At 43.7% G+C, this 25,739-nt stretch overlaps 1 protein-coding gene across 1 annotated transcript; it reads left to right on the top strand.

Moving 5' to 3' along the window:
- The first annotated feature begins 3,762 nt into the window (after positions 1-3,762).
- TMBIM6 (transmembrane BAX inhibitor motif containing 6) lies at positions 3,763-24,363 on the top strand. The gene is made up of 10 exons (XM_037030857.1): positions 3,763-3,865; positions 12,460-12,547; positions 12,948-13,056; positions 16,255-16,375; positions 18,022-18,070; positions 18,177-18,274; positions 18,480-18,559; positions 19,006-19,106; positions 21,055-21,130; positions 22,409-24,363. Exons 2-10 carry the CDS (start codon positions 12,492-12,494, stop codon positions 22,430-22,432), a joined length of 714 nt encoding a protein of 237 aa, XP_036886752.1. The 5' UTR covers positions 3,763-3,865; positions 12,460-12,491; the 3' UTR covers positions 22,433-24,363.
- Positions 24,364-25,739: the final 1,376 nt, after the last annotated feature.

Below are 25,739 nucleotides of genomic sequence, written 5' to 3'. Positions count from 1 at the left end.
GTGAGAGAAATTACAAGGGGCATGAAGAAGTTTGAGGGGTTAATGATATAGTCATTATCTTGAATTTAATGATAGTTTTATGACAAAACTCATGAAATTGTAATTTTATATATATGCGGTTTATTACATGTTTTTTAAAATATTTTATTTATTTATTTTTAGAGAGAGGAGAAGGGAGGGAGAAAGAGAGGGATGGAAACATCAAAGTGTGGTTGCCTCTCACACCACCTACTGGGGACATGGCCTGTAACCCAGGCATGTGCCCTGACTGGGACCCGAACCAGTGATGCTTTGGTTCGAAGGCCTACACTCAGTCCACTGAGCTACACCAGCCAGGGATATTATATGTGAATTATACTTAAATAAGGTTATTTTAAAAAGTAAAGCAGAGACACTTGGACTGGGAAGAAAAATAAACCATATACTTGCTTTGTATATATTCATTTACATAATTGCTTGAGGTCTGTCTTCCTCACTAGAGAGAAACGTTCATAAAGCTGGGGCCATGCTTCTTTGCACAAATGCATATCTAATGTTTAACATAGAATCTTAGGGACTTGCCAAATATATGTTGAAAAAAGAAAAAAGAGCCCTGACTGGTGTGGACCAGGCTCAGTCTATTGAGAGCTGGCCTGTGAATCAAAGGAACGCGGTTGGATTCCCAGTGTAGGGCACATGCCTGGGTTGCAGGCCAGATCCCCAGTAGGGGGCGCACAAGAGGCAACCATACATCTGTTTCTCACTGTCTCTTTCTCCCTCCCTTCCCCCAATCCCCCGTTTAAAAATAAATAAATAAAAATCTTGAAAAATGAAATAAATTTAAAAAAAGAAAAGAGGCAAGAGTGGAGAATAATTCTGTGTTCTAACCTGGAGTAAGAGCTATTGATAGATACGGAGGAGTCCAGAGGAACGGCGAAGACAGAAGTCTGAGAGAGTGGAAAGCCAGGTAGTGCTGAGTCAGCACAGCCAAAGAAGTACTAGCAAGAATGAGCTCCCTTCCTTCACCTAAACTGGTCGGAATTCTTCAAATGTCTGATCCTGATAGAGGACTGATGACACTGCCTTTCCTACTTGAGACTCAACGGAGGAAGAAAATTGATTTGTCCTCATGTTGAAATCTTTGTAAAGGGAAAAGAATTCAAGACTACTTGATGTAATAAAATGAAACTAAAGATATTCTAAAATAAAAGAGATTACTTTATATAGATGATCACAATAAAATATGCAAATAAGCCTAGAAAACCAATTACAACCAGCAATTTAAAGTTACTATTACTTTGAGTAGGTTAGAGTGTTGCCCTGATAGATACACCAAGGTTGTGGGTTTGATCTCTAGTCAGGGCACATAAAAAATCAACCAACAGTCCTGGCCAGGTGGTCCCCTGGCTAGGTTGTTCAGTTGCTTGGAGTGACGTCCTGTATACCAAAAGGTTGCGGGTTTGATTCCCCTAGTGGGTGTCATTCCCAGTTGAGCCAGGAGGCAACTGAATGATGTTTCTCTCTCACATTGATGTTTTTTTCTCTCTCTCTGTCTCTCTCTCAAATCAATAAACATATCCTCAGTGGATTAAAAAAAAAAGCCCTGGCTGGTGTAGCTCAGTGGATTGAGCTCGGGCCTGCAAACCAGAGTATCGCGGTTCAATTCCCAGTCAGGGCACATGCCTGGGTTGCAGGCCAGTTCCCTGCAGGCCAACTCCCAGCAGGGGACGCACAAAAGGCAACCATACATTGATGTTTCTCTCCCTCTCTCCTTCCCTTCCCCTCGAAAGGTAAATAAATAAAATATTAAAAAAAAGAATCAATGCCCCGGCTGGTGTGGCTCAGTGGATTGAGTGTCAGCCCACAAACCAAAGGGTCGCTGATTCAATTCCCAGTCCAGCTGCATGCCTGGGTTGTGGGCCGGGCCTGGGGTGTGGGGCATGGAAGAGACAACCACATATTGATGTTTCTCTCCCTCTCCTCCTCCATTCCCCTCTCTCTAAAAATAAATTTTAAAAAATATTTTTAAAATAATAAAAATAGCCCTGGCTGGTGTAGCTCAGTGGATTGAGCACAGGCCTGTGAATCACATGATCGAGGTTCGATTCTCAGTCAGGGCACATGCCTGGGTTGCAGGCCACTTCCCAGCAGGGGACTCACAAGAGGCAACCATACATTGATATTTCTCTCTTTCTCTCCTTTCCTTCCCCTCTAAAGATAAATAAATAAAATCTTTAAAATAATAATAATAATAAAAATAAATGTCTTTCTTTTTTAAAGAATGCTGATTTGATTCTCAGTAAGGGCAGGTACTTAGATTGTAGGTTTGATCCCTGTTGGGGCATGTACCAGAGGCCACTGATTGATGTTTCTCTCTCTCTCTATCTCTTCTGCTCTTCCTCTCAAAAAAATTAATAAACATATCCTTGGGTGAAGATTTAAAAAAAAAGATGTGTCTATGTTTATACATGTAAATCTATTACCTCTGCTGTATGGTTTTTCATTGTATAAATCTGTTCCTCAACCTTTCTTTTATTATCTTTCCCAGGGAGAAATATAATTAATTTCAAGTTCTTAAGTGAATTACAATTTTAATTTCTCCCAATAAGAGAAATTAAAAACTAAGGAATAAGGTTTGGAGGATCACTACTACAAACCACATCTAAAATTTCTGGTACCTCTAAAAATCAATTTTCCTGTTGCCCCTATTGACATTGCCCCTGTTGAGAAAACATGATATAAATATATACCATAAATGCTTTTAATTTTTTATTTTAAAAAATGCTGTAACTAACAGCCTTGGGTATACATTTTCTGCCCTGAACAGGGATCAAACCAGCGACCTTGGTGTATCAGGACGATGCTCTAACCAACTGAGCTACTTAGCCAGGATTATATTTTCATACATATGTATGAAAACACATACCTATAAAATATGAGGGTATGTTCATTTTAGCTTGTTAAATTGCTATGTAAGGTGTTTATGCGTTTTTCATACATCAATAGAGTAAGATTTCCTATTTTTCCACTTCTTCACCAATACTAGAGTTGTCAGACTTTTTGATTTTGCCAATTCTTTGTGAAATGCTATACTGTTCTTTCAATTCATATTTTTCTAATTACTAGTGAGAATTTTTTCTTGTTTATTGGCCACTTGGGTTTTCTTTTAGTGAATTGCCTATTTATACCCTTTGTCCATATTTATGTTGATTTTGGTTTCTCTTTTTTGGGGAGGATCTCATTGATTTGTGGAAAGAATACTATTTCAGTTATCTACGAGATTTCAAATTCAGTAGTATAAAATAACAACCATTTTATTAGGCCTGTAGATTCAAAGATACTCTGAAGTTTAAGCTCCACTAGATTCACAGCAAGTTGGCCTTTGTGAGAGCAGTTTTCAATGTGTTTTCTGAATCTCTTTCCTTCTTTAACATTTCATAAAAAGCCTGAAACTAGAATTCTGGGACTTTACAGTGCTATTCCATCACGTATCACAAGGGTTCCATTATTTGGCCAGGTCTGTGTCTTGGGTGGGGCCTGCCCTTCTCCACTTCCTTCACTACAGCCAGCTTTGGACAGCAATCCTTCCTTACTATAGGTGAACAACGCGGAGACCTTTTCTACGATGCCGGTTATTGGCCAGGGACTTGATTGACAAAGATATTAGCGAATGGCTCTGAAATGAGCTGCTCAAGTTTATAGATGTACTGTCAAAGGAAGGGCAGACATGCAGCCAACGGCCAATGAGGGCTGGCCTTAAAATGACCGGGGCGGGGCTTCCTTGGAGGGGCGGACACAGGATAAAGTCTGAAGCGGACCTTGTGGGAGTCAGAAGCATATCCGGTGTTTAAAGAGCTTTGTGGGCTCCTGAGAGGCGATTGAGAAGGTACGTGTGAAACTAGGATTGCGTAAACCGGCAATTTAGGACGAAAGGGGGTTGCTACTTATTCTATGAACGAGGATGGGAGTAGTCTCCGTTTCCGGACAGACTAGACCCCGTGGGAAAAGCCCCTCTGCGACGGACTCTGGAGGGCTGGGCGGGGAAGGGAAACGGGGAACTGATACTGCGCACGCGCACCTATACAGCAGCGGGGGGCTGGGAGAGGAAGTCAGCAGGTTTTGTGGGGCGTTCGGGCGCCCACTCTTCGCGGGAGCGCTAGCGAAGACCCTTTTTAGCTTCTTTTCCCCCCTTACTCCCAGTCTGCGTCCCTCTTGCTCCACCGAGAATAGATGCAGGGGCTCCCTGGCCCAGGCCCATCTGGAATTTAGGGCACGTACCCCACCCTTTCCTTCCAAGGAGAATGAAAGCGAAACCTCCCGGGTTTGTGCACCCCTGCGGGACCTGACCGATCACTGTTCCGCTTCGAGGCCTCTGGGTGAGTGCCCGAGGACGGGTCTCGTGAAGGGCCTGGTCAGGCAGGCTGCCCTGTCACGGCGGGGCGGGTGATGTCACACTTTGTGACATGCGAGGCTCCTCAGTTACGTGCAAGCCAACAGCAGAAGCAGGAGGTGTGGAGAGACTGGGCTTGGCTTGGCTATCCAGCCCTACAGGGCAGCCCTGCTCTGGTCTGATTGGTTACCTTCGGACAGGTGAGGTGGCTTGGTTTTATTTAGTCCTGAGCCTTGTGGGCGACTTTATCAAAGTCCGATTGGGAAAGGCGGTGGCATTAGGCTTTGTTTTTTTTTTCCCCTGGAGCATGCTTGCTGGAGTTGTGATAATTAGGCTATGGTATTGTGTATTAAGTGCGGAATTGTTACCCCGTGCCAGCCCGGGTTGCGTTGCCCATCCCAAACAAGGGGAAAAACCTCTCTGAACCTGAGACTCTGTTTTAACAATACTTAACTTGTGAATGTGTAACCCAGTAGAAGAGCTGACTGTGCCTGAAACACAAAGATTTTTAAGGTTAAAGGTTAATGGAGAATAGGCTTTTCTAGTTACTTATTTCTATTTTATCTTTTGGTAGAATGTTCAGTTTAAGACAGGTTTTTCTATTCGCACCACCACATTTCTTACGGCTTCTGCGAATACACTTATTTCTGTAATAATTGGATTTACTTTCTTTGATGTTTTCTTATTCCTCTGTTAAATATTACTGGGTTGAAGTTTAGATTCTGCAGTTTTCTGGCAGGGGACAGAATAGTTCAATTCTTGAGAAATGCAATTCGTAATTTAGATTCGGTTTCCTTCTTAAATTATTCACCTTGTTGTGGAAACATGGCTTAGTACCCACTTTCTTTCCTTCTCTACTATTGATGTGACTGAAGCCTTGCTCCTAAACAGTAGGGAAGACAAAATTAACCCATATAGCCAGCATTTCTATAGTTTTTTCTGTTATGGATATAGTTCATGCTTATTGTAGAAATGCCAAAAAATACAGAAAGTGTAATAAGGAATCAGCATAGGTTAACTTAAAAAAAAGATTGCCCTTGATTTACAGCTGGAACTTCATGAAAACTTGATTTCCTTCTGTAGGGTGTGCTAGTAGAAAGGGCACCACACCTCAGAGGTCAGGAGACTCCTAACCTGATTCTGGCTCTGCTGTTTGCATGTTTTTGACTTCTGATGTTGGTCGAGTCGATACTGATGTCCATTTTTCACTTTAGAATGATTTCACACAGATTCTTTTTGGCATTCAATAAGCTTGATAGAGCAGGTATGCCTTATCCTTATCTTACCAGTGAGGAAGCCTAGAAGACCATAGGTAAAATGATTTTCCCAAAGTTGTGTTAGAAAATAGCAGGACTTATGACTAAATCCAGTGTTTGTGCCACTATTACACTGCTTTTTTGAACTTTCTGTTTTTAATCTTTAAAGTGAGACTAAACATTCTTGCTCTTCCCTCATCTATTGGTGTGAAGATCAAAGGGGATAATATATATAAAACACTGTACATGAAAGTTATGAAGTTTTGTATAAGTGGAGTCAGTAGTATTATAGGAGGTGCTGTTGCTGGGCTGAAGAGTTTCACTTTATTTCATAAACTGCCACAAGAGTATTCATCTCTCCTGGGAAGACACTGAATATTCCCTTGATGCTCAATCTTCTAAATTAGCCTTTGCTACTTTGACTTGGTTGTAGAAGCTGGTGGAAATGTCTTCCACTCAACTGTGTTTTGTTCCCCCAGAGCTTCTAATCAGATTTCATGGAATGATTTTTATGCACATTTTCGTTTTCCGAAAACACTATTTAAACCCGGGAGAGGACTGTAGAGGTTAGGCTGGCTGTTAGGAACACTTAAGTTGACTGCTCATGGCAGGTTTCCCTCTCAGCAGGCTGGGGAATGTTGATTTGAGGTTATAACGTTCTTTTTTTAAAAAAATTTTAATCTTTATTGTATTTTTCCTTTATCATTTAGTTCCCTTATTACCCCCCCCCCCCAAGTTATAACATCTTTGATCAGATAGATAATGGGATGTATATTTGCTCTGGAGACCCTTGGTTGGGCCTTGAACTGTGGGGGCTTGCAGGCTGATTCATATGCAAGCTCTGCTCTGAATATGCTTAAAGCCAAATGTGTGAGAGAAGTTTTGTTACAATTAACTGGAATCTAAAACAATTGAAAAAAGAGCTTCAGGGGTGAGGATTGTAGGGATGTGCAGTTTGTCCTAATCTATGACTGCTTTCATTTGGGCTAAATATGGTGGTAATTGGGGAGGGATTACTAGTTTATATTGGAAGATGATTATGTATTTAGAACATTGGGGCCTTCTTATGATTCAGTGTCTGTCAACAGTTGTGGATATAGAGAGGGAGGTTTAGTTGTGTCAAAATTTGGTACAAAAAATAATATATTGAGGGCAATAGACATTTCATCTCCAGGCACTGGTATGGTTCTGAGGCAGTCCCCTAGAGAGCCTGGATTCAGTGTTAGCTAATCCAGGGATTTTGGCCCAAATTGGGTGGGTTTGGGTGGGGGGGGCAACTGAGACATTTATGGTTAAGATCTAGAGCAATCAAAGTCCAGTCCTAGTTGAAGTGGAATTTCTTAAAGCAAATAGAGCAACTTTTTAAAAAAGATTTTTAAATATATTTTTAGAAAGAGGAGAAGGGTGGGACAAAGAGAAAGAGAGAAACATCAATGTGTGGTTGCCTATCACATGCCCCCTCCAGGGGACCTGGCTCAAAACCCAGGCATGTGCCCTGACTGGGAATCGAACCAGCAACCCTTTGGTTCACAGGCCATCATTCAGTCCACTGAGCTACACCAGCCAGGGCCTAAAACTGGACTCTAAAAAGGGATAAGTATATACTGAGGACTTGAGAGTAGTGAGTATAGTCAAATCTCAGTTCTTGAACATTTTGGTTCTCGAACATTTTGGTCCTCGACCAAGTTGTTCATGGAAAAAATGTCTTGGTTGTCTAACAGAACTTTGGGTCTTGATTCTGTACTGGACAGTCCTTTCATTATTGATACCTGTATGATCAGTCATGTGTCTCTCAGGTGACTAAAAAAGGAGATTTGGCCCTAGCTGGTGTGGCTCAGTGGACTGAGCACTAGCCTGTGAACCAAAGCGCACATGTCGATTCCCAGTCAGGGCACATGCCTGGGTTGCAGGCCAGGTCCCCAGTGGGGGGCGTGCAAGAGGCAACCACAATTGACGTTTCTCTCCCTTTTCTTTTGCCCTCCCTTCCCCTCTCTCTAAAAAATTAAAAAATATATATATTAAGGAGATTGAGTTTTCCAACTGCACTTCTTGGACAGCTTTCTAGAATGAATTTTCAAGAACTGAAGTTCCATTGTATTTACTTTAATAACAAGAATGGTTAACCTACTGAGTCAGTCTTATGTATGAACCACTATTCCAAGCACTTTATTTGTGTTCTCTCACTTAGTCTTCAATCCTGTGAAGTAGGTAATATACAGGGTCTGGCACAAGTAACGCCCCTTTTTTATTACAAAATCATAAGCATATAATTCTGTAACAACAGTAACACTCAAGCGTTCTATATGACACTTTAGGTGAAATGTTCAAATTAAAACTATAAACTGTTACCCGTATCATTACCCTGCCAACCACACTCAAGCAGGTGTGACCTCTGCTGGACTCTGTGTATTTACTGTTTTCAAATGAGGTACCTGAAGCACAGTGAGGCTAAGGGCCACAAGTTTTTTGCATGTCATACAGTTAAGGAAGTAATGGTCAGACTCGAGTGCAGCAGGTTATGCTTCTAACTACTATGATTAAGGACATGGCTGTACGGATTCTGAAAACCATTCAGTGGGAGGAACTAAAAAATTACAAATGCTTCTTCTGCCTCCTTAAAAAAAAAACAACACACATGGGATTTCTTTTTCCTCTTTTAAATATCAGTTTGGTCCCTTCCAGATGTGAGGGATCAGAATTCAAGATGGTCAAATTACTACAACGGGAATGAAGAACCACGGTTCACAAACTAAATGTTTAATTAGATGTGTGAGCAGTGCTGCTTTGACTTGCTGGTGTAGTGTTAAATTGTGTGCGCTCGAGGTGTCTGCTTTCCTGGCTCCAGCAGTCAGCAGGCTTTTTCAAAGCCAAGGATTTTTTTTTAATGCATGATTGTTTCTGTTTTGCACAGCTTTCTTTTTAAACTTATAAGAGATCTTATTTACTTATTCTTAGAGGAAGGGAAAGGAAGGGAGAAAGAGGAGGAGAAAAACATTGATATGAGAGAGAAACATCAATTGGTTGCCTCTCTTGTGTGCCTCAGTCAGGGTAGCAGGCCCAGAATCCAGGCCTGTGTCCTGACTGGAAATTGAACTGTGACCTTTCACTTTGTGGGACATTGCCCAACAAACTGAGTTACATCAGCCAGGGCCATTTTGCATAGCTTTTGACCTTGATCTGTAAAGCACTGTACTCAATAGGTGTTGCAATAAGGTAACAGAGGATGTTTTTAATGTAAGGCCCTTTATAATAATCTTCATTTTAGGACAAGGGTAAGGAAGATACCTAGAACAGACCAGTGGATTTAAGAAGACCCTAGACATAGATAAGAATATGTTTCCTCATACATAGTTGTTAATGCTCGGAATGGCAGGAGGATAGGCTTATTAATGAAAGACCTGTCTTTTATACCCTTCCTTCAGGGTTTAGTAGACTGTGTCAGATGGGTCTGATATTTGTCTGAGGAAGGCTGATAAGCATGACTTCCTATCCCTGAGGGACATCTAGGCAACTGCAGACCTTTGCTTTAGTTTTCACTTCAATTAATGTTGCATTTTGGTTGGTGAATACACACTTTTGCTACCTGTACATATGTCTCCCATTTGTGTTTCATTTCTTGATTAAAGCTATGTTAAGTAGGAGGGTTTTTTTGTGTTTTTTTTGTTTGTTTTTTGGGGGGGCTCTGGCAGAAGCGGCTGACCTGGGGAACCACAGGATGGTGGCACTTCCAACAGCTTGAGCAGTATAAGCATGACAAATTTGGACAGATTCTGACAAGTTTGGGGGTTCCTGCCCTTCCTGAGGATGAAGGCTTAAAATGAGGCTCTAGACCAAATTAAAGGAATTTGGCTCTGGTTAACACCTGAACATTTACCTGTCATTGACAAATGGAGTACGGGCAAATGCCCCAGGAGTCCAGAAGGCACTGTCCTCATTGTGTTCCGTGTGAATAATCCCACTTCCCTGTTTTACACTTAGTTGAATATAGAATTTCTAGTCTTCTGTACCAGTTGAGATTGTTCAGGGTAAGGCAGACCAGTGCTGGTGTGTTTTGTAATGGGCTTCGATGTGTGTTGGGACTGTGCATTAAAGAAATTTTGAGCAACAAGTAATGTACATTTTTTCTTGATTGTGGTAAAATACACGTAACAGAATTTTAATATTTTACCATTTTAGTATACTTTTTTTAAAGCAAAGATTTTCATTAACTGTGGGGTCCCCTCTGGATGTTAGCTGAGCTACTTGGACAGTGGTTTTAGATGCTCTTCCTGAGACTGAGAGCACTTTTGGTAAGAACACTTTTTTTACCTCATTACTTATCTGCACCTTAGTTCTTATTTGTTTGGTACAGACCTAGAGCAAATTATCATATTTCCTTGATTCTAACACCAACTTTGTCCCCTCACACTTTAACATTTTGGAAAAGATGTGATATGTACATCATGTCGTCTTAAATCTATATACTGTATTGCATTTATTTCCCCCCCTTAAAGCTATTGCTTTTTAAAGTTGCTCTGTATCTTTCCATCTAGAAATTTTGGTAGTTACATTTTTCACTTTAATGTTAAAACAGGTAGTAATGTTGGAAAACTAGTTTTATTTTATTTTTTATGGTTTTAAACCACAAGCCACTATTAATCATGGAGAAACTCCTATTCGGCAGCTCTCCCCTTTCCCTCACAACCTTTGATGGCTTTTCCATCAGTACTGGTAAGAGCTCTGGAAAGGCGCAGTCGCTACCCCCTAGGGAAAGTAAAAGAGTGAGCTGCGACGGAGTTTCCTAAGTTTTCTGCTTGGTGGGGTCTGGTTACAGAGTGTTGCCCCTGACTGTCAGTCCCCTGGGTATCTGAGTATTTACTCCCACCCCCTCCTTTTTTAACTCTTGACATTGGAAGTAAGAGATACTTCAGGTTGTTGAGAATACTTGAGAGAAACTTGGCCCTAAAGGTTGCTTCAGTACTGTTGCAAGTTCTGTCTAGGGATGTCATTAGGGGCGCTAATGGAAGCCTTAAAGACACTTTCCAGGTGCTGGATTCTGCCATCCTGTAAGCGAGCTCTCTGGAGGATGTACTCATCATGGCTGTGGAAGGCTGTGGCTGGCAGCGCAACAGCCTGCAATAATTGCACCATCTGGGTCAAGAGGACCTGGAGCCCTGAGACTTAGAGATGAGAGCATCAGCGTTAGTAGGTTCTGCCTCTTCTTACCATATCTGTTCTTAAGAACAGAACTAACAAAAGAATTAAGGTGAGTGGGAATGGTGGGAAAGTGGAAATCAGAGAAAGCAAGCTGGCCGTTTTAATTGTTTCATTTGTGAGAGAGCCTCAGGAAGCAAGTGGTAAAATTTTGCACTCTAAGCATGGTATCTTTCCACTGGCCCAGGATCCCTCAGGAAATTGGTTTGCTTGTCCAGATGAATTTTGCTGAGTATTAGGTTAAGTGCTGATAAGAATGGTTGTGAGTAGTTTTAGTCCCCTCCTCCCCCTCCCTTTTTTGGTAAATTTGAAAAGGATTGGGCCTTATGCCTCTAATAAGAATCTGGAAGATTTCACTAGCAAAGGTGCAAGTACTTGATTAGATGTTTAGTTCTGTAGATTGAGCATGTTTTTTCAGGGTTGCATGTGAGATAGGGCAGGAAGCAAAACTTAAGAGCCTGACTTGATGGTATTGATGTGTAATGTGATCTGGGTATAGTTTAGGGTTTTTTTTAATGCCCTTTGGGGTAGTTGGCAAGATCTGAGTAAGGTCTGTATATACATCAGATGATAGAATTGTATCATTGTTAATTTCCTGATTTTGATCATCATTTTTAGGATATACACACTAAAGTATTTATAGGTAAGGGGCATTGTATCTGCATGGGAAAAAAAGTCTACATATTGCTATATGTAGAGAGAGGATAAAGCAAATACAGAGAAATAGTAATTTAGTCTCGGTGGTGGGTGTACAGGAATTCTTTGTACTGTACCAAGTCTTTTGTAGGAAAGGTTCTGAAATTATGTTTAAAAAAGTCTTTTTGCACAGTTTTCTTTTTCATGGAAGTAGGAACTTTCCTCTTTTTAAATTTTGAATCTGTCTTTTGTAGTTCAGTTCTAAAATGCATTTGGTAGAAAGCTTTTACATGTATGTTTTTAAAGTGCGAGTCCTACTGCAGACCTTTGTAGTTTTTAGACTTTGAAGTTCTGTACCGTTGCTGAGGGAGTTCTGTGGCATCTTGAAACAGTGACATCAAATCTCTTTCTGTTCCAGTGACTGGGTTCCCTTAACTAGATTGCTAATTGAGAATTTCTCAAAGAAAGTCGTCTTTTATTTTATTTTTAAAGATTTTATTTATTTTTAGATGGGAAGGGAGGGGGAAAGAGAAGAGAAACATCCGTGTGTGGTTGCCTCTTGAGCACCCTCTACTAGGGACCTGGCCCACAACCCAGGCATCTGCCCTGACTGGGAATTGAACCAGGACCATTTGGTTTGTAGGCCAGTGCTCAATCCACTGAGCCACACCAGCCAGGGCAGAAAATGGTCTTTTAAAGGGGCACATTGCCTTCTGAAAGAATAGAAATTAAATTCCAGTAATGAAATACCTCAGGGGAGAAGAGGATGGGTCATTTCTTCTGTCCCCTTTAAAATGGTTCATTATGATTACAAGTGTATTCTAGAAGGAAATAAAATAAAAATACATAAAAATAAAAATGGTTGTGTTAGAACAATGGGTTTGTAAATACTTTCATTTTTCCAAACTTGTATTTTTTTGTGTGTGTGTGAGAAAGTTGTTTGTTATTGTGTCTGTGTTTGTACCTTTCAAATAACCTTTCTCCCTTTTACTCTTTATCCCACAGTGTGGAAGCCGCGTCCCACAGACTCTGGCATCATGAACATATTTGATCGGAAGATCAACTTTGACACACTCTTAAAATTTTCCCATATGTGAGTATATTGACCTTGACTACAGTTTCTTACTGCTCTTCCTTTCATATCTGTTTTCTTTTCCTGGTTTGTTAAATTTTGTGTCTATAGACTGACATTGACTTTGCTAGAATTCTGAGGGTATGATAAGCGCCAGATTCTAAGGACTGCTGTGTAGTCAGTGGAAAGTCATTTCATCACTCTAGTTTCAGTGCTGATTGTTCATAATTATGGATTTGGGGCTCTTCCCCAGCATTTAATATTTCCTGTTAGTCAACCTGTGTTCAAAACGGTCCTTTTTAGATTGTAACATAACTTTCACATATCCCCTGGGAAGGAGAAGAGAGGGAAATGATTCTTAGCTTAGCGATGAGGTTGGATTGGCCCTGGAGTGATGGCTGTTACTCGCATTCTTCCCCAGAGCCCCCTCGACACAGCAGCACCTGAAGAAGGTCTACGCCAGTTTTGCCCTGTGTATGTTTGTGGCAGCTGCAGGGGCCTATGTCCATGTGGTCACTCATTTCATTCAGGTAAGAGCAGTTTTTTCTCCTAGTTGCTATTATATAATTCATAATTGGAAGAAGCCAGCTCATCAGGGTGGTACAAGCCTATACCTCTCCTTAATCCTTTTCAGAAGTTTAGCATCTGAACTCAGCCAAAGCCAGCCAGTAAATATTAAGGACACACAGAGCTCTTTAAATTTTCTGGCGACTCTGCCTTCTCTTGATGCTGAAATGTTCAGCTTCGGAATTCTTAACCCTGACACTGGACGGTGTGTCGCTGGTGTGCAAGACCCCCGCCCACCGAGTGGAGGCGTAACGCACGTGCTGGTGTTCTCCACAGTAGCCTTTTTCTCCTTTCCTCCTGCTTTTCTTTTTTGTGTAAATGACTGTACATGGATATGCATGTAAAGGAATGACTCCAGTACATGGATACGAAACACTGATTGTGTGCTTAATTATCAGGAGGGGCTGGGTTGAGGCCTTTCAGGATCGGGCCTGTTTGGTTCTCTGATACACTTACATTGGCGTGGTTGAGTGAATACCCCTCTAGTAACTTAATTTCCTATGTGGAGGGAGAGTTTGGGTTTCATCAGCAGGAATAGAAGGGACAGTTGAGGAGTAATCGGTAAGTCCGAAGTTCTCAGTAACCAAGACCGATCCCTAGTAGAGTGTCCTTTTTAGTGTAAGCACAAAGGCGTGCCTGTGTGGGCATCGGCCTGTGGAGAGCTGTCCTTGTGCTCAGTCATTTCCTGGCAGGGATTATGTGGAAAATTACTCCAGATACTCAAAGGGTAGGACTTCGATCCCTTGAATTGAAGACTTTACTTACTTTCTTTGAAAGGGAGGGAGAGAAACATCAGTGTGTTTGAAGAGATAACTGGTCAGATCAGTTGCCTCTCACACACCCCTCGCTGGGGACCCGGCCCACAACTCAGGCGTGTGCCCTGACTGGGAACGGAACTGGTGACCTTTTGGTTCGCAGTCTGGTGCTCAGTCCACTGAGCCACACCAGCCAGGGTGATCCCTTGGATTTAGATTAAAACATACTCTACCTTTTAGGCCGGAGTGGCCTTTTTAAGTCACGTAAAATAAAGTCGTCCTCATTATTTATGGATTTCTATTTGTGAATGTACCTCCTTGCTAAAATCTGTTTGTAACTCTGAGGTCAGTACTTTTGCAGACATTCATAGTTGTACCCAGAGCAGCAGGCAAATGCAAGTTGCCCATCACACCCATGTTCCAGCTGAGGTTGAACAAGACAACACGCGGCCGTATTTCCAGCTCTCAAGCTGTAAACAGTCCTTTTTATGGTCCTTTTAGTGCTGCATTTTTGGCATTCTTGTTGATAATTTTGCTGTTTAAAATGGCTCCAAACATAGTGCTCAAGTGTTCTCAGTCATCCTAATGGTGAGACTGATGGTCGTTATGGAGAGAATGTGTGTTAGGTAAACTTTGTTCTGGCGTGAGTTACAGTGCTGTGGCTGCGAGCTCACTGTGAATGAATTGACGGATGTATCGAAGGTTATGTATTGATCAGTTGATGAAAATGTTTGGCGGGGAGTTTACGAGAACCTAATCACCGATGTCCCACAAGAATGGACTATATATATATCTTTAAAGGAAGAAAGGAACTTCTGTGTCAATGTCCTGAAGGGTTCCTTTCTTTTTAAATGCCCATAGCTTTTTCCCACTTGCTTTATAAGACAAGACTTTTTTTTGCTTATAAAACTGAGGCATGTTTGTTGTAGAGAATTCAGATAACAGACCAAGGATAAGTAGATATGAAACTCTGTAACCCTGTTACCCAGAAATAGCTACGCACGTTGTGATGATAGCCCTCGGTCTCAGTCCTGTCAGGCTGCCGCAGCACAATGTCACAGGCTGAGTGGCTTAAACCAGTGATCCCCAACCCCAGGCTAGCCTGAGCTTTGCCTCCTGTCTCCCCGCCACCCCCACCAATCCACAGTGGTTCCCCTGAGCTCTCCCAACCCCCGTCTTCCATGAAACTGGTCCCTGGTGCCAGAAAGGTTGGGGACCATTGGCTTAAATAACAAAGAGTTGTTATTTTTTTTAAATATACCACTTAATTTGAGCGTGGGCCTGCGAACCAGAGGATCGCGGTTCGATTCCCAGTCAGGGCACATGCCTGGGTTGCAGGCTGGTTCCCTGCAGGCCAACTCCCAGCAGGGGATGCACGACAGGCAACCATACATTGATGTTTCTCTCCCTCTCCTTCCCCTCTAAAGATAAATAAATAAATAAATAAATAACATCTTTTAAAAAAGAATCTGTTGGTAGTCTTGAAATTATTAAAAAATAAAATAAAATAAAATAAATAAATATACCACTTATTTTGTATTTTAGAGAGGGGAAGGGAGGGAGAAAGAGAGGGAGAGAAACATTGATGTGAGAGAGAAACAGTGATCAGGTGCCTCTTGTATGCAACCCAACCAGGAATTGAACCCCCAGCTCAGGCATGTGCCCTGACGGGGAATTAAACCCATGACCTTTTGCTTTGTGGAATGAGGCACAACCAACTGAGCCACACTGGTCAGGATAACGACAAACTGTTATTACAGTTTTAGAAGCTAGGAAGTCCAAGATCAAAGCGCCAGGAGATTTGTTGTGTGGTGAGGGTCCACTTCCTGTTTCGTGAACAGCCATTTTCTTGCTGTGTCCTCATGCGGTGAAAGGGACGGGAGCTCTCAGGGTTCCCTTTTATAAGATGAGGGCACTGATCCCCTTCCTGAAGGCTCTACCCTTAGGACCTAATCACCTTCCAGAGACCCTGCCCCTGAACACCATCATATTGGGGGGTAGGACTCAAACATGTCGTCCCTCACGCCCTCTCTCAGTCTTTTTTTCTCTTTATATGTGTATGTATTTGCGTATATTTAAAAGTGATCACAAAGGGATCATTTCTCCTTGTTCAGTGGGTTCGAATGTATTTTTATCACTTGTCCCTGTGGTTCATTTTTGCCTACTTCTTGGGCAAGACCCATAGTTTGACTGGGGTAGTTGTGATTCATGGACCACCCAGGCCAGAACAGCCTCCGCCTTCCACCATGGCCCTGTCCTTCCACGCTTCTGGCCTCTCTCTTCAGCCCACAGTGCCTTTCCTACTGCCTCCAGGTTGGAAGCAACTAGGCAGTTCAGATGACTTTGATTCTTTGAAGTCTCCTGCAGGATGAATTTGATACTCAGCTCTGATTCTGGATCTGACAGGCTGGCCTGCTGTCTGCCCTGGGCTCCCTGGGACTGATGATCTGGCTGATGGCCACACCTCACAGCCGCGAGACCGAGCAGAAGAGACTGGGGCTTCTTGTTGGATTTGCTTTCCTTACAGGTGTGTTAAGGGATTGGTCTAATTTGGGGGGCCGGGGGTGCAGACCGTATTTTTTAGTATCACTTCAGAGTAGGTTCTGAGATCTATATTTATTCTGATTTACCCCAACTGGCACACATAGCATCCAGTTTTTATTTGAGTGTATTTTGCCTTGTACTGCTTTCTTAGTTCATGTAGGTGCACCTTGCTTCCCCACATAGAGGATGAGCTCTTTGCGACTGGTGATTACTTTTGTGTCCAAAAATAAGCATTTGTGTGCTTGAATGAAGGAGGTTTAAGAGCTTAGGTAGCATAACTTGTTCCTGGTAGACACGGGACTAAACAAGGCCTAAGAACCTGATTTCGTTGGACTCACACTGGCAGCTGTCATAGAACCATCCGTCTGTTCTGAAACCTACAGGCAATTAATTAAAGCCATACATTGAAAAGCACCACACAGGGCCTTTTGCTGATGGTCAAGAGCAGAATGAAAAGGGCAGCACTTCTTCAGTGGTGTCTACCATGTCCGAGATCTGGAAGCAGCCCAAGTGCCCATCAGGAGATGAGCAGATGAGGACTACTATGTGACCATAAAAAAGGAAGAAATCTTAACCTTTTGCCACAGCATGGGTGGGCCTGGAGATTATTGTGCTAAGTGAAATAACTCAGTCAGAGAAAGACGAGTACTGTATGATCCCACTTACGTGTAGAATCTATTGAACAGAATAGAAACAGATATGGATACATGGAAACGATCGACAGCTCTTGGGGAGAGGGAGCCGGGTAAAAGAAGGTGAGGGGATTAGCACAAAAATCATTGATTCGAGATACGTACACACAGACAACAGTGTGGCGACTGACAGCCAGTGGGAAGGGGAGGCCAGTGGAGGGGCAATGGTGGGGAGGATGTAAGGGCATCTGTTATAGTGTCAGCAATAAAAATAAAGTGTTTTTTAAAATAACAGCACTTCTAGAGTTATCATTAAAGGAAACCAGACAAAAGCTACACAATAAAAATACTTGCAAAGCAACGTTTGACTTTAGTACAGCTCAGTCTAGTGTGTCTAATCTACACCATGTTGAAGAGGTGGAAGAACCAGTGGGGATTTAGAGATTAAGATTTTTAGATCAGGAAACGGGAGTTTCCGAAGGCATTACAGGGTAGAGGCCAAAGGAGAAAGCAGAGGAACCGAGTGGAGGAAGGGCTGGAGCCAGAACAGGTGGCGGTGCGGCCTCCCGCTGGCACGGACCACCTGCGGAACTGGTCTGGCTTTGGTTTTGCTGCAGAGTCAGTCCTGCGTGGCTTTGAGATGGCTGACCACGAAGCTCTGCTTTACTCTTAACCCTTTTTTCTAATCTAATTCCTGTGCTGGCCCACGTTACATCACTTCTCTTCAGAGTAATGGTTTAGCTCAAACTGGCAAGCCTGTGTCATTTGCCCTTCTGGGGGTTGTCAGCTGACAGCAATTTTGCAGCTCTGTATAAATAAATAACTTAGTTGAAGTTTTGTTGAAAACAAGGAGAATGGAGAGAGAGATTTACTTCAGTCCACGTTTGTTTGTTTGGGGAGCAGGAGCATGCCTGTGCTATTAATGATCAGCTTTTCGACAAGGGTTCTCTTCCAGAGTCGAGCGTAGTAACGTGTTCTGGGGCTCTTTGTTTTCCAGGAGTTGGCCTGGGCCCTGCTCTGGAGTTGTGCATTGACATCAACCCCAGGTAACTATTTCAGTAGTGTCTTAAGTCCCTCTACCTTTACGAATGTACCTTCTAAACACACACCGTATTGCTGTAGTCCTCCGTCTGACAGTCTTTTCCTTAACAGCATCCTCCCCACGGCCTTCATAGGCACAGCAATGATCTTCACCTGCTTCACCCTCAGCGCGCTCTATGCCAGGCGCCGTAGTTACCTCTTTTTGGGAGGTAAGTGTGGCCCGGAGAACCTGGAGAGGGTCTCCACTGTGGCCAGGATTCTCACTAGGACTGTTCCCCCTCACCCCAACTGCTTGTAGCTGTGGGCTTGAAGCGGAAAGCTTTCCTTTTGCGGGGAACACAAGGAATAGCCATAGCAGGGTCGTTTTACTTTACTTTGGCTTCTCCCAAGATGGCTTTTTGTCATCTGTTACAGGTACCTTGATGTCAGCCATGAGCCTGATGCTTTTGTTTTCCCTGGGGAACCTGTTCTTCGGATCCATTTGGCTTTTCCAGGTGAGATTTCGCGTACAACTCTCCAGCGGCCCTTTGCCTCACACTTCTTTTTCCCGCTTAACCCTGAAGCAAGACAGACCAAGAATCCTCCAGAATGCTTGCCTTCGTTGGGCAGTGCCCGTGAAGCCTCCCCACTAACCCTCCTAGGACGGAGCCTTCTGTGGGTGAAAGTCCAGACTAAAGGAGAAGCTGGTTTGCCCAGAGATCATTTTTCTAAGGCGAGTCCAGCAGCAGCTCCTGGTTTAAATGATTGAATCTCTTCTAGTAACTAAAAAAAGAAAATTAGTGTAGAATTGTGCTGAGAGAGGTAAGGCGATCATCACCATAGGCTTCAGTTCCCATGAATGTTAGTGTCAGCATTTGATGTGGCCGAGAACCAGAGAGAAGTGTGGCTTGTTTCTCTACACTGTATGCTGTATGGTGACCTCATCTCGTTCTTCTGTTAGGCAAACCTGTACTTGGGGCTGCTGGTCATGTGTGGCTTTGTCCTTTTTGATACTCAACTCATTATTGAAAAGGCTGAAAATGGAGATAAGGACTATATCTGGTGAGTAGGAAAACTGGTCTTTAACAAGAATGGAGAGTGGTGCTTACTGCTCCATTCTGCTGCTCTTTTCTGAAGCCTAGGGGCAGTCTGTTGCCTAGCCCACCTTTCTGTCCACGTTGGTAGGGATAAGAGGTGCGCAGGTAGCACCAGCTGAACTTAACGTGTTCAGGCTTCAGGGTGGGGGTGTGGGGGGATGCCCGTGGTCTTGGCACTAAGCACCAAATAGCATAGTTTCTATCAATTCCTGAAAAACAAGTTGTTGGGTTTTTTTTTTAAGATTTTATTTATTTATGTATTTATTTATAGAGAGGGGAAGGGAGGGAGAAAGATAGAGAAACACTGATGTGCTAGAAATATTGGGATCAGTTGCCTCTCGCATGCCCCCAGCTGGGGACCTGGCCCATAATCTAGGCATATGTCCCGATTGGGAATTGAACCAGTGGCCCTTCAGTTTGCAGGCTGGCACTCAATCCAGTGAGCTATACCAGCCAGGGCAAAGAACATCAGATTTTTAAAAATAGTACTACTAATACATATTTAAATACCATATTTTGCCATGTATAAAGCACGTTTTTTGGCCTGAACTTTCAGGAAGAAAAGAGTATTTTGTTTCAATTTTTAAATTCAATTATTTATTTATATTTCAGATACTTGCTTTTTGTATTATAGAGGAATTTTAGCACTTATTTTTGAACATGCTATGGTACAAGAAATTTTATGTAACAAATAATTACCAAACACAAGAACAGATACAAGGTATTTTATGTACTACCCATGTATAATGCACATCCTTATTTTCCCTTAAGAATTTGGGCAAAGAGTATGTATTATACACAGCAAAATATGGTATCCATACTTTTCGTAATGGTTACCTGTAGGCAGGGGAGAAGGAAAAGGACTCTTCACCTTTTATTCTTTATACCTTTGTATTTTTTAAGCCTTTAACAATTAGACAGACATACGATTTTTTAAATACATGAGTTTTTTCATGCGGTGAAACCCTCTCAGTTAGCAGTAGGTAGATCAGGCAGGGCTCAGAGTTGGGCCTCTGCAGAGCCTGAAGCCCAGTCTCTCTTTCCTCTGTGCTGTGGGTTGGCCAGAAAGCTCATTTTGTTGTTTCTCTGTGATGACTCTAGTAGTGCTTAGTTGTCTTTTCATTTGAAACAGTTTTGTTAGCTTGTATCGTGAAAGCTGTCATGTCAGCGTGCATTTTTTTTTTTTTTTAAGATTTTATTTATTTATCTTTAGAGGGGAAGGGAAGGAGAGAGGGAGAGAAATATCAATGTATGGTTGCCTCTCGTGAGTCCCCTGCTGGAAACTGACCTGCAACCCAGGCACGTGCCCTGACTGGGAATCGAACTGCGATCATGTGGTTCGCAGGCCCGTGCTCAATCCACTGAGCTACACCAGCCAGGGTATTTTAAAAAAATCAGAATTGGTGAATGTTTGTGCAGCTGTTTTAATATGGAAGATGGAAGAAAATACACATTTCTGGTGCATTATGCTTTATTATTTCAAGAAAGGTAAAAATGATCGAACGCATCAAAAGTGGTTTGTGAAATTTCTTGGTACTATCCACATTGTGGCCAAATGGCTGTTTGCTGTGGGGCTGTCGTATGCATTGGAAGACGTCTAGCAGCACCCTGGTCTCTACCTCCTAGAAGCCAGTAGTGGTGGGAGATAGCTGATATACTCAAAATATCCAAATCGATAAAGTTACTGGTGAAAATAAAAAATGTGTCTTCTGTTTTTATGGAAAAAACGTAACGGACTTTTTGGCCAACCCAATACACGGTTTCATTGAGTTGAAGGGATTTCCGACACAATTTTATGTCCTTAGTTGGTGGTGGGGTGTTGGTGAAGCCAGTTCATGGGGTGGGAGCTTTCTGGTTTGCACGTCTGTGCAAGGGAAGGGGGAAGGGCAGTCTGTCACCTGCTTCTCTTTCAGGCACTGCATCGACCTCTTCTTGGACTTCGTCACTCTCTTCAGAAAACTCATGATGATCCTGGCTTTGAACGAGAAGGTTAGTCAGCCCACTGCCCAGAGATGGAAGAATGGCTCCCGAATTCCTCAACACCTTGTGCACTTCAAATCTGAAAACTCGCTACACGCTGTGTGGGTGCGGGGGTAGTGAGGCGTTGAGTCAGAAGTAGTAACCAGAGGTCTTTAGCTGATGGAGAAAAAGGAAGTAAAAACAACCCTTAAAAAAAAACTAATCCTGAAGGTTAATGTCAAAGGGAAGACTTCAGGGGCAACAAACAGTCTGCCATATGAAGAATTTAAAGGCTTATAAAGATAGTTATGATTCAAAAAAGAATATGCTAGATTTGTATAATGGCAACAAGCTTTTATAAATATATTTCAGAAGTAGACCAATTTATCCATTTGTTGGGCTTTTTCTTTTTAAGACTTTATTTCTTTTTAGAGAGGGGAAGGGAGGGAGAAAGACAGAAGCGTCAATGTGTGGTTGCCTCTTGCGCACCCCCTACTGGGGACCTGGTCCACAACCCAGGCATGTGCCCTGACTGGGAATCGAACCAGTGACCCTTTGGGTCACAGGCCAACACTCGGTCCACTGAGCCACACCAGCCAGGGCCCTGTGTTGGTCTTACTTTTTTTTCCCAGAGAGGCCTTCTCTGTATATGGTTAGTGAGTGTTACACTTAGTCCACTCCTCAGCAGGGGAACAGATGAAGCCACCAGCTGTTATTACATGGAGCAAGACTATGCAGTGGTGGTAGAAGCAGGTGACTAGGTGGGTTTGGTGGCTCTCTGGTCTGTGTCGCAACTGGACTGAGCACTAAACAGGTGTCCAGTTTCAGTGAAAGCAGCTCAGCTTTCACTTGTTAGATGCACTGGGCTTCCACCTGAGATCGACTCAAGGGTTCCCCGAGGCTGGAATGTTTCTGAACGCTGGCTTATGCGCAGCTGTGCTTCCTTCTGAGGGAAAGTTAGTGGTCTTGGCCTTAGTCTTTTGTTTAGTTATTTTAGGGTAGACTGCCAGACAGAAGCTTGCAGTGGCTGAGAGTAGCCAGGGGTGGCCGGGCAGCCCACCTCGGTGCTTTTGGAGTGGGGGTGGGGTAGTTGCTTGAAGTTTATTCTCAGGTCTGTCAGCAACTTGGGGGCCACCTGTGGGAGGTGGTTAAGGTTCAGTTCCTGCTATACGAGGGGAGCATTTCTCCCTTTAACCGTCCTGACTCCTTCTAGTCCCTAATGAAAGGCAACCAGGTGTTGGCTCACTTGAGTTTTAGTTGAATGTCTGATGCCAAAAAATTAATTGGGTAATTTTTCTCCATTTCCAGGACCAGAAGAAAGAGAAGAAGTAAAATGGCCATCCAGCCTTTTCCCGGTTTGGCTTCCTCTCCCTCCACCCCCGTGTTTTCTCTCTGCACACATTACACATGGTGTGATCTCTGATAATGAAAAGCATCAGAAAAGCTTTTGTACTTTGTGGTTTCCTCTATTTTGAATTTTTTGATCAAAAAACTGATTAGCAGAACATAGTTTGGAGTTTGGCTTCGTATTCCTAGAGTTCTTCCCTGCTTCCTTTTCTCTCATCCCCATCCCTAGCTTCTTTCTCCACTGAGGCAGCCAGTCCATGGTGGTGAGGAGTGAGGCCGAGACCGCAGAGGGAGACGACTCCAGGAGGCTGCTTTCCGACCCAGCTGCGCCGGGTGGATCTGCCCTGCTGGGTAGAGGCGCCTCGGCCCTTCCTCGGCGCTGGTTGGTCGGTGCACAGTCCCTGCAGTGCGGGCAGTGTTTTCCTTTGGAGAGAAGTTTGCTGGTCCCGTCGTTATGCAGGCTCAGTCTGTCTGAGCTGTCAACCCCGCAAAGGGAAGGAAGAGCCTCTTCTGGTGGTCGCTTTGCTTCGGAGCCGCCCAGGTGGCTGCTAGTCTGACAAACACTTTCTGCTTTGCCACCACAAAAGGAATGTGGGTCTGTATGTGTTCTCTTCCCTGCTCTTTCCTGTCTCGTGTCTGACCCTCACAGAATCTGCCTGCCTTCCATCCCTGGGGTGGGAGCGGTTCAGCCCAAAGGGAAGACTAATTCTTATTGGCACTTAAAAAAAAAAAGGCTGATGGTGTATGGCAAGGTAGAGCCTAGAATTCCCAAATTTCCCCTGGTCTTTATTTTTTATTGGTTATCACCTAAGTTACTGAGTGGCCCCCATGAGGTGGCTGTGATTAAGGTCCCAGGAGAAGGAAGATCAGGGGGAGAGAATGGCCGAGCCTCTGGCAGGTGACTGTGACTAATCCTGGCAGACAAACTCATTGGGACAAAAATCTCCTCTACTGAGTGATTCTTTGTTCGGATCAACAGTACAGGGCTGCGATGGCTTGTGGGGCAGCATTCACACCCGTCCTTTGATGCATTTTTGTTATCTCCCATCTGGTAATGGCCTTCCTGATAATAGTTATTGTCAAGCCAGAAACTTGGGGCAGGAAATAAATGTTTATTTTACACATGCATCTTAGTTTTGACTCTAAACCTGTTCTCTGTAATTCTGCAGCCTTCCTGGCAGGGCCCAGGTGACCAAGCCTGTAAGATACCGAATTCCCTGCAGCTTTGTGGTTGCAAATGGAGGGAGAGCGGTGCTGGTGGGGACCACCAGCTCCTCCGTGGGCTGCACAGTCAGCCGGCACAGATGGGTGGCGCTTGGGAGCACTTGTGGCTCTGCTACTCACAGGGCTGCAGTGAAAGGGGGACTGAGCCATGGAAAGCCTACTGCCCATAGGACACCGTTTTTTTGGCTCTGCCTGTTCCCACCCAGCACACAGTTTGACCTAGTGACTACTGATTTGCAGTGCACCATCCTGGGAAAAGATTTGCTCCCGGGTTGTGTTTCCTGAGTGGTGTGCCACCCTGGATGGCTCGTTTCCCTAGAAGGTGCTGCCCTCTGAGCTGCTGCCTCCAGCTTCTGGCTTGAAAACGTAGTAGGACTCCCTTCCCATTAACACCCCCCCCNTATTTTCTAGGCCTGCAAATCCCCGTTTCATCCCTTTAACCCAAACACCACCCCTTCTTGCTTTTTTTTTTTTTTTTTTGCTTGGGTTAAAGGAGTTTTTCTTTAGAAACAGTGCCAAGAATGACGAGATACAAAACTACTTTTAAAGAAAATGTCTAACACGTTTTTAAAACAGTAATCACTGTAATTATCACTTTCTTTTCTAGTTCCTTGCTTTTCAGCTCAGGCTGCATTCTCTAACATACTGTGAAGAAGGTGTTTTTGATCAGAAATATATGAAATCTACATAGTCTTAATTTGTAAAAAAAAATAATAATAATAAAGAAAATTCCTTAACCTTTCTTGATGTCATCGTATTTCAAGGCTGTAGCCGCACATGGTGAGGTTTGAGGGGCTTCATGACAGGAGCTGAGTGGGATGAGATTCTTTGCTCTGGGTGTGAGCAGGAAGAAGCAAGCGCCCCACTTAGGCACTCATTCTGTAGCCCCAGCCTGCCACAAAGGTTGGGAATTTTTTTCTGCCCGATACATGGCCTGGGCCTTTTTCTGGTCCTCCCCCTTTCCGGCCTTTATTGTAGGTGGGTTGTGGTAGCAGCGTGTGTACTTGGTTCCAGCGTATAAGCAGGCTCTGGAGTTTGGGGGTGTGTAACGGAAAAAAGGTGTAACCCACTCGTTTGGTGAGTACTTTGGGGCCCGTTGTGGCCAGGCTGTGTTGTAGGTGGGAGGAATCATCTGTGAAGAGCACCCTTTGTTTATGAGATTATAAACCAGAGTTTGGATCGCAACCTGGCTTTTCTGTTTCGGCACGATTGCCGTCCTCTTATGTTTGTTGTGGTCCCAGAGCTTCCTGTTAGGGTTTGACTGTTAACCTTTTACCTGACCGGTCACCTAGGTTACCTCCAGTTGACAAACGTCTTTAGACTGCCCTTCATTTTGGCTCCAGTTCCCGCCTGGGTGGAGAGGGAAGTGTGATCTGGTTCAGGCAAAATCTCCCCACCACCAATCGGCAACCTTTTAGTGTTTTCCCCAACAAGCCCACCAATTGCAAATTAAGCAGAAGGGGATTCACAAAACTCACTCCAGGCAGAGCAGACCTGCAGACCTGAGCTAGAGTGAGGAAGCATTGGCGTTGGAGTGGAAGGACGTATTGCATTGGGCGAAGAGATAGTCCTGCTTAGGCAGCTTATCAGACGGGGCATTACCACGCTGGGGGTAAAGACAGGCACCTTAGTCACTCACAGCCGAGGGCAGGAGAGCTACAGGAAGGTGCTGCATACTTAGATGGACAAGCATAGTGGGCCATGAGCAACCGTGCAAGACATTTAGCCTGACCTGGTGGTTCAGGGAGAAGTTTGGGAGATGACAGCTATGCTAAGTAGGGCTCAATCTCAAAGACTGAGTCAAAGTGACAGGTGAATGGGTTTTCCAGGTCAAAGGATCAGTATGAAAAGGCACAGCAGTGTGATTCAGAGGGTGCTAGGGTGGCAAAAAAAAAGGTTTTGCTGGGTTGTCAAGTTTGAGAGGATGGGTAGGCAGTGGGGGGAGGAGCGAACTGAGGGGCCCCACAGGCACAGGCAGGGCCACTGAGGGGTTTTCCCAGATGACCACAATGCAGCAAATACCACAATGAAATGAGCTGTAATCTTGTTGCTGATGGAGGGTCTTGCT

Source organism: Sturnira hondurensis, unplaced genomic scaffold (assembly GCF_014824575.4).
Source record: "Sturnira hondurensis isolate 20B ecotype Veracruz unplaced genomic scaffold, ASM1482457v3 Scaffold0020903, whole genome shotgun sequence".
In the NCBI taxonomy this organism is placed as follows: Eukaryota; Metazoa; Chordata; class Mammalia; order Chiroptera; family Phyllostomidae; genus Sturnira; species Sturnira hondurensis.
Note: the sequence above shows the minus strand (reverse complement) of the source record. Positions and strands in the feature narration are given on the sequence as shown.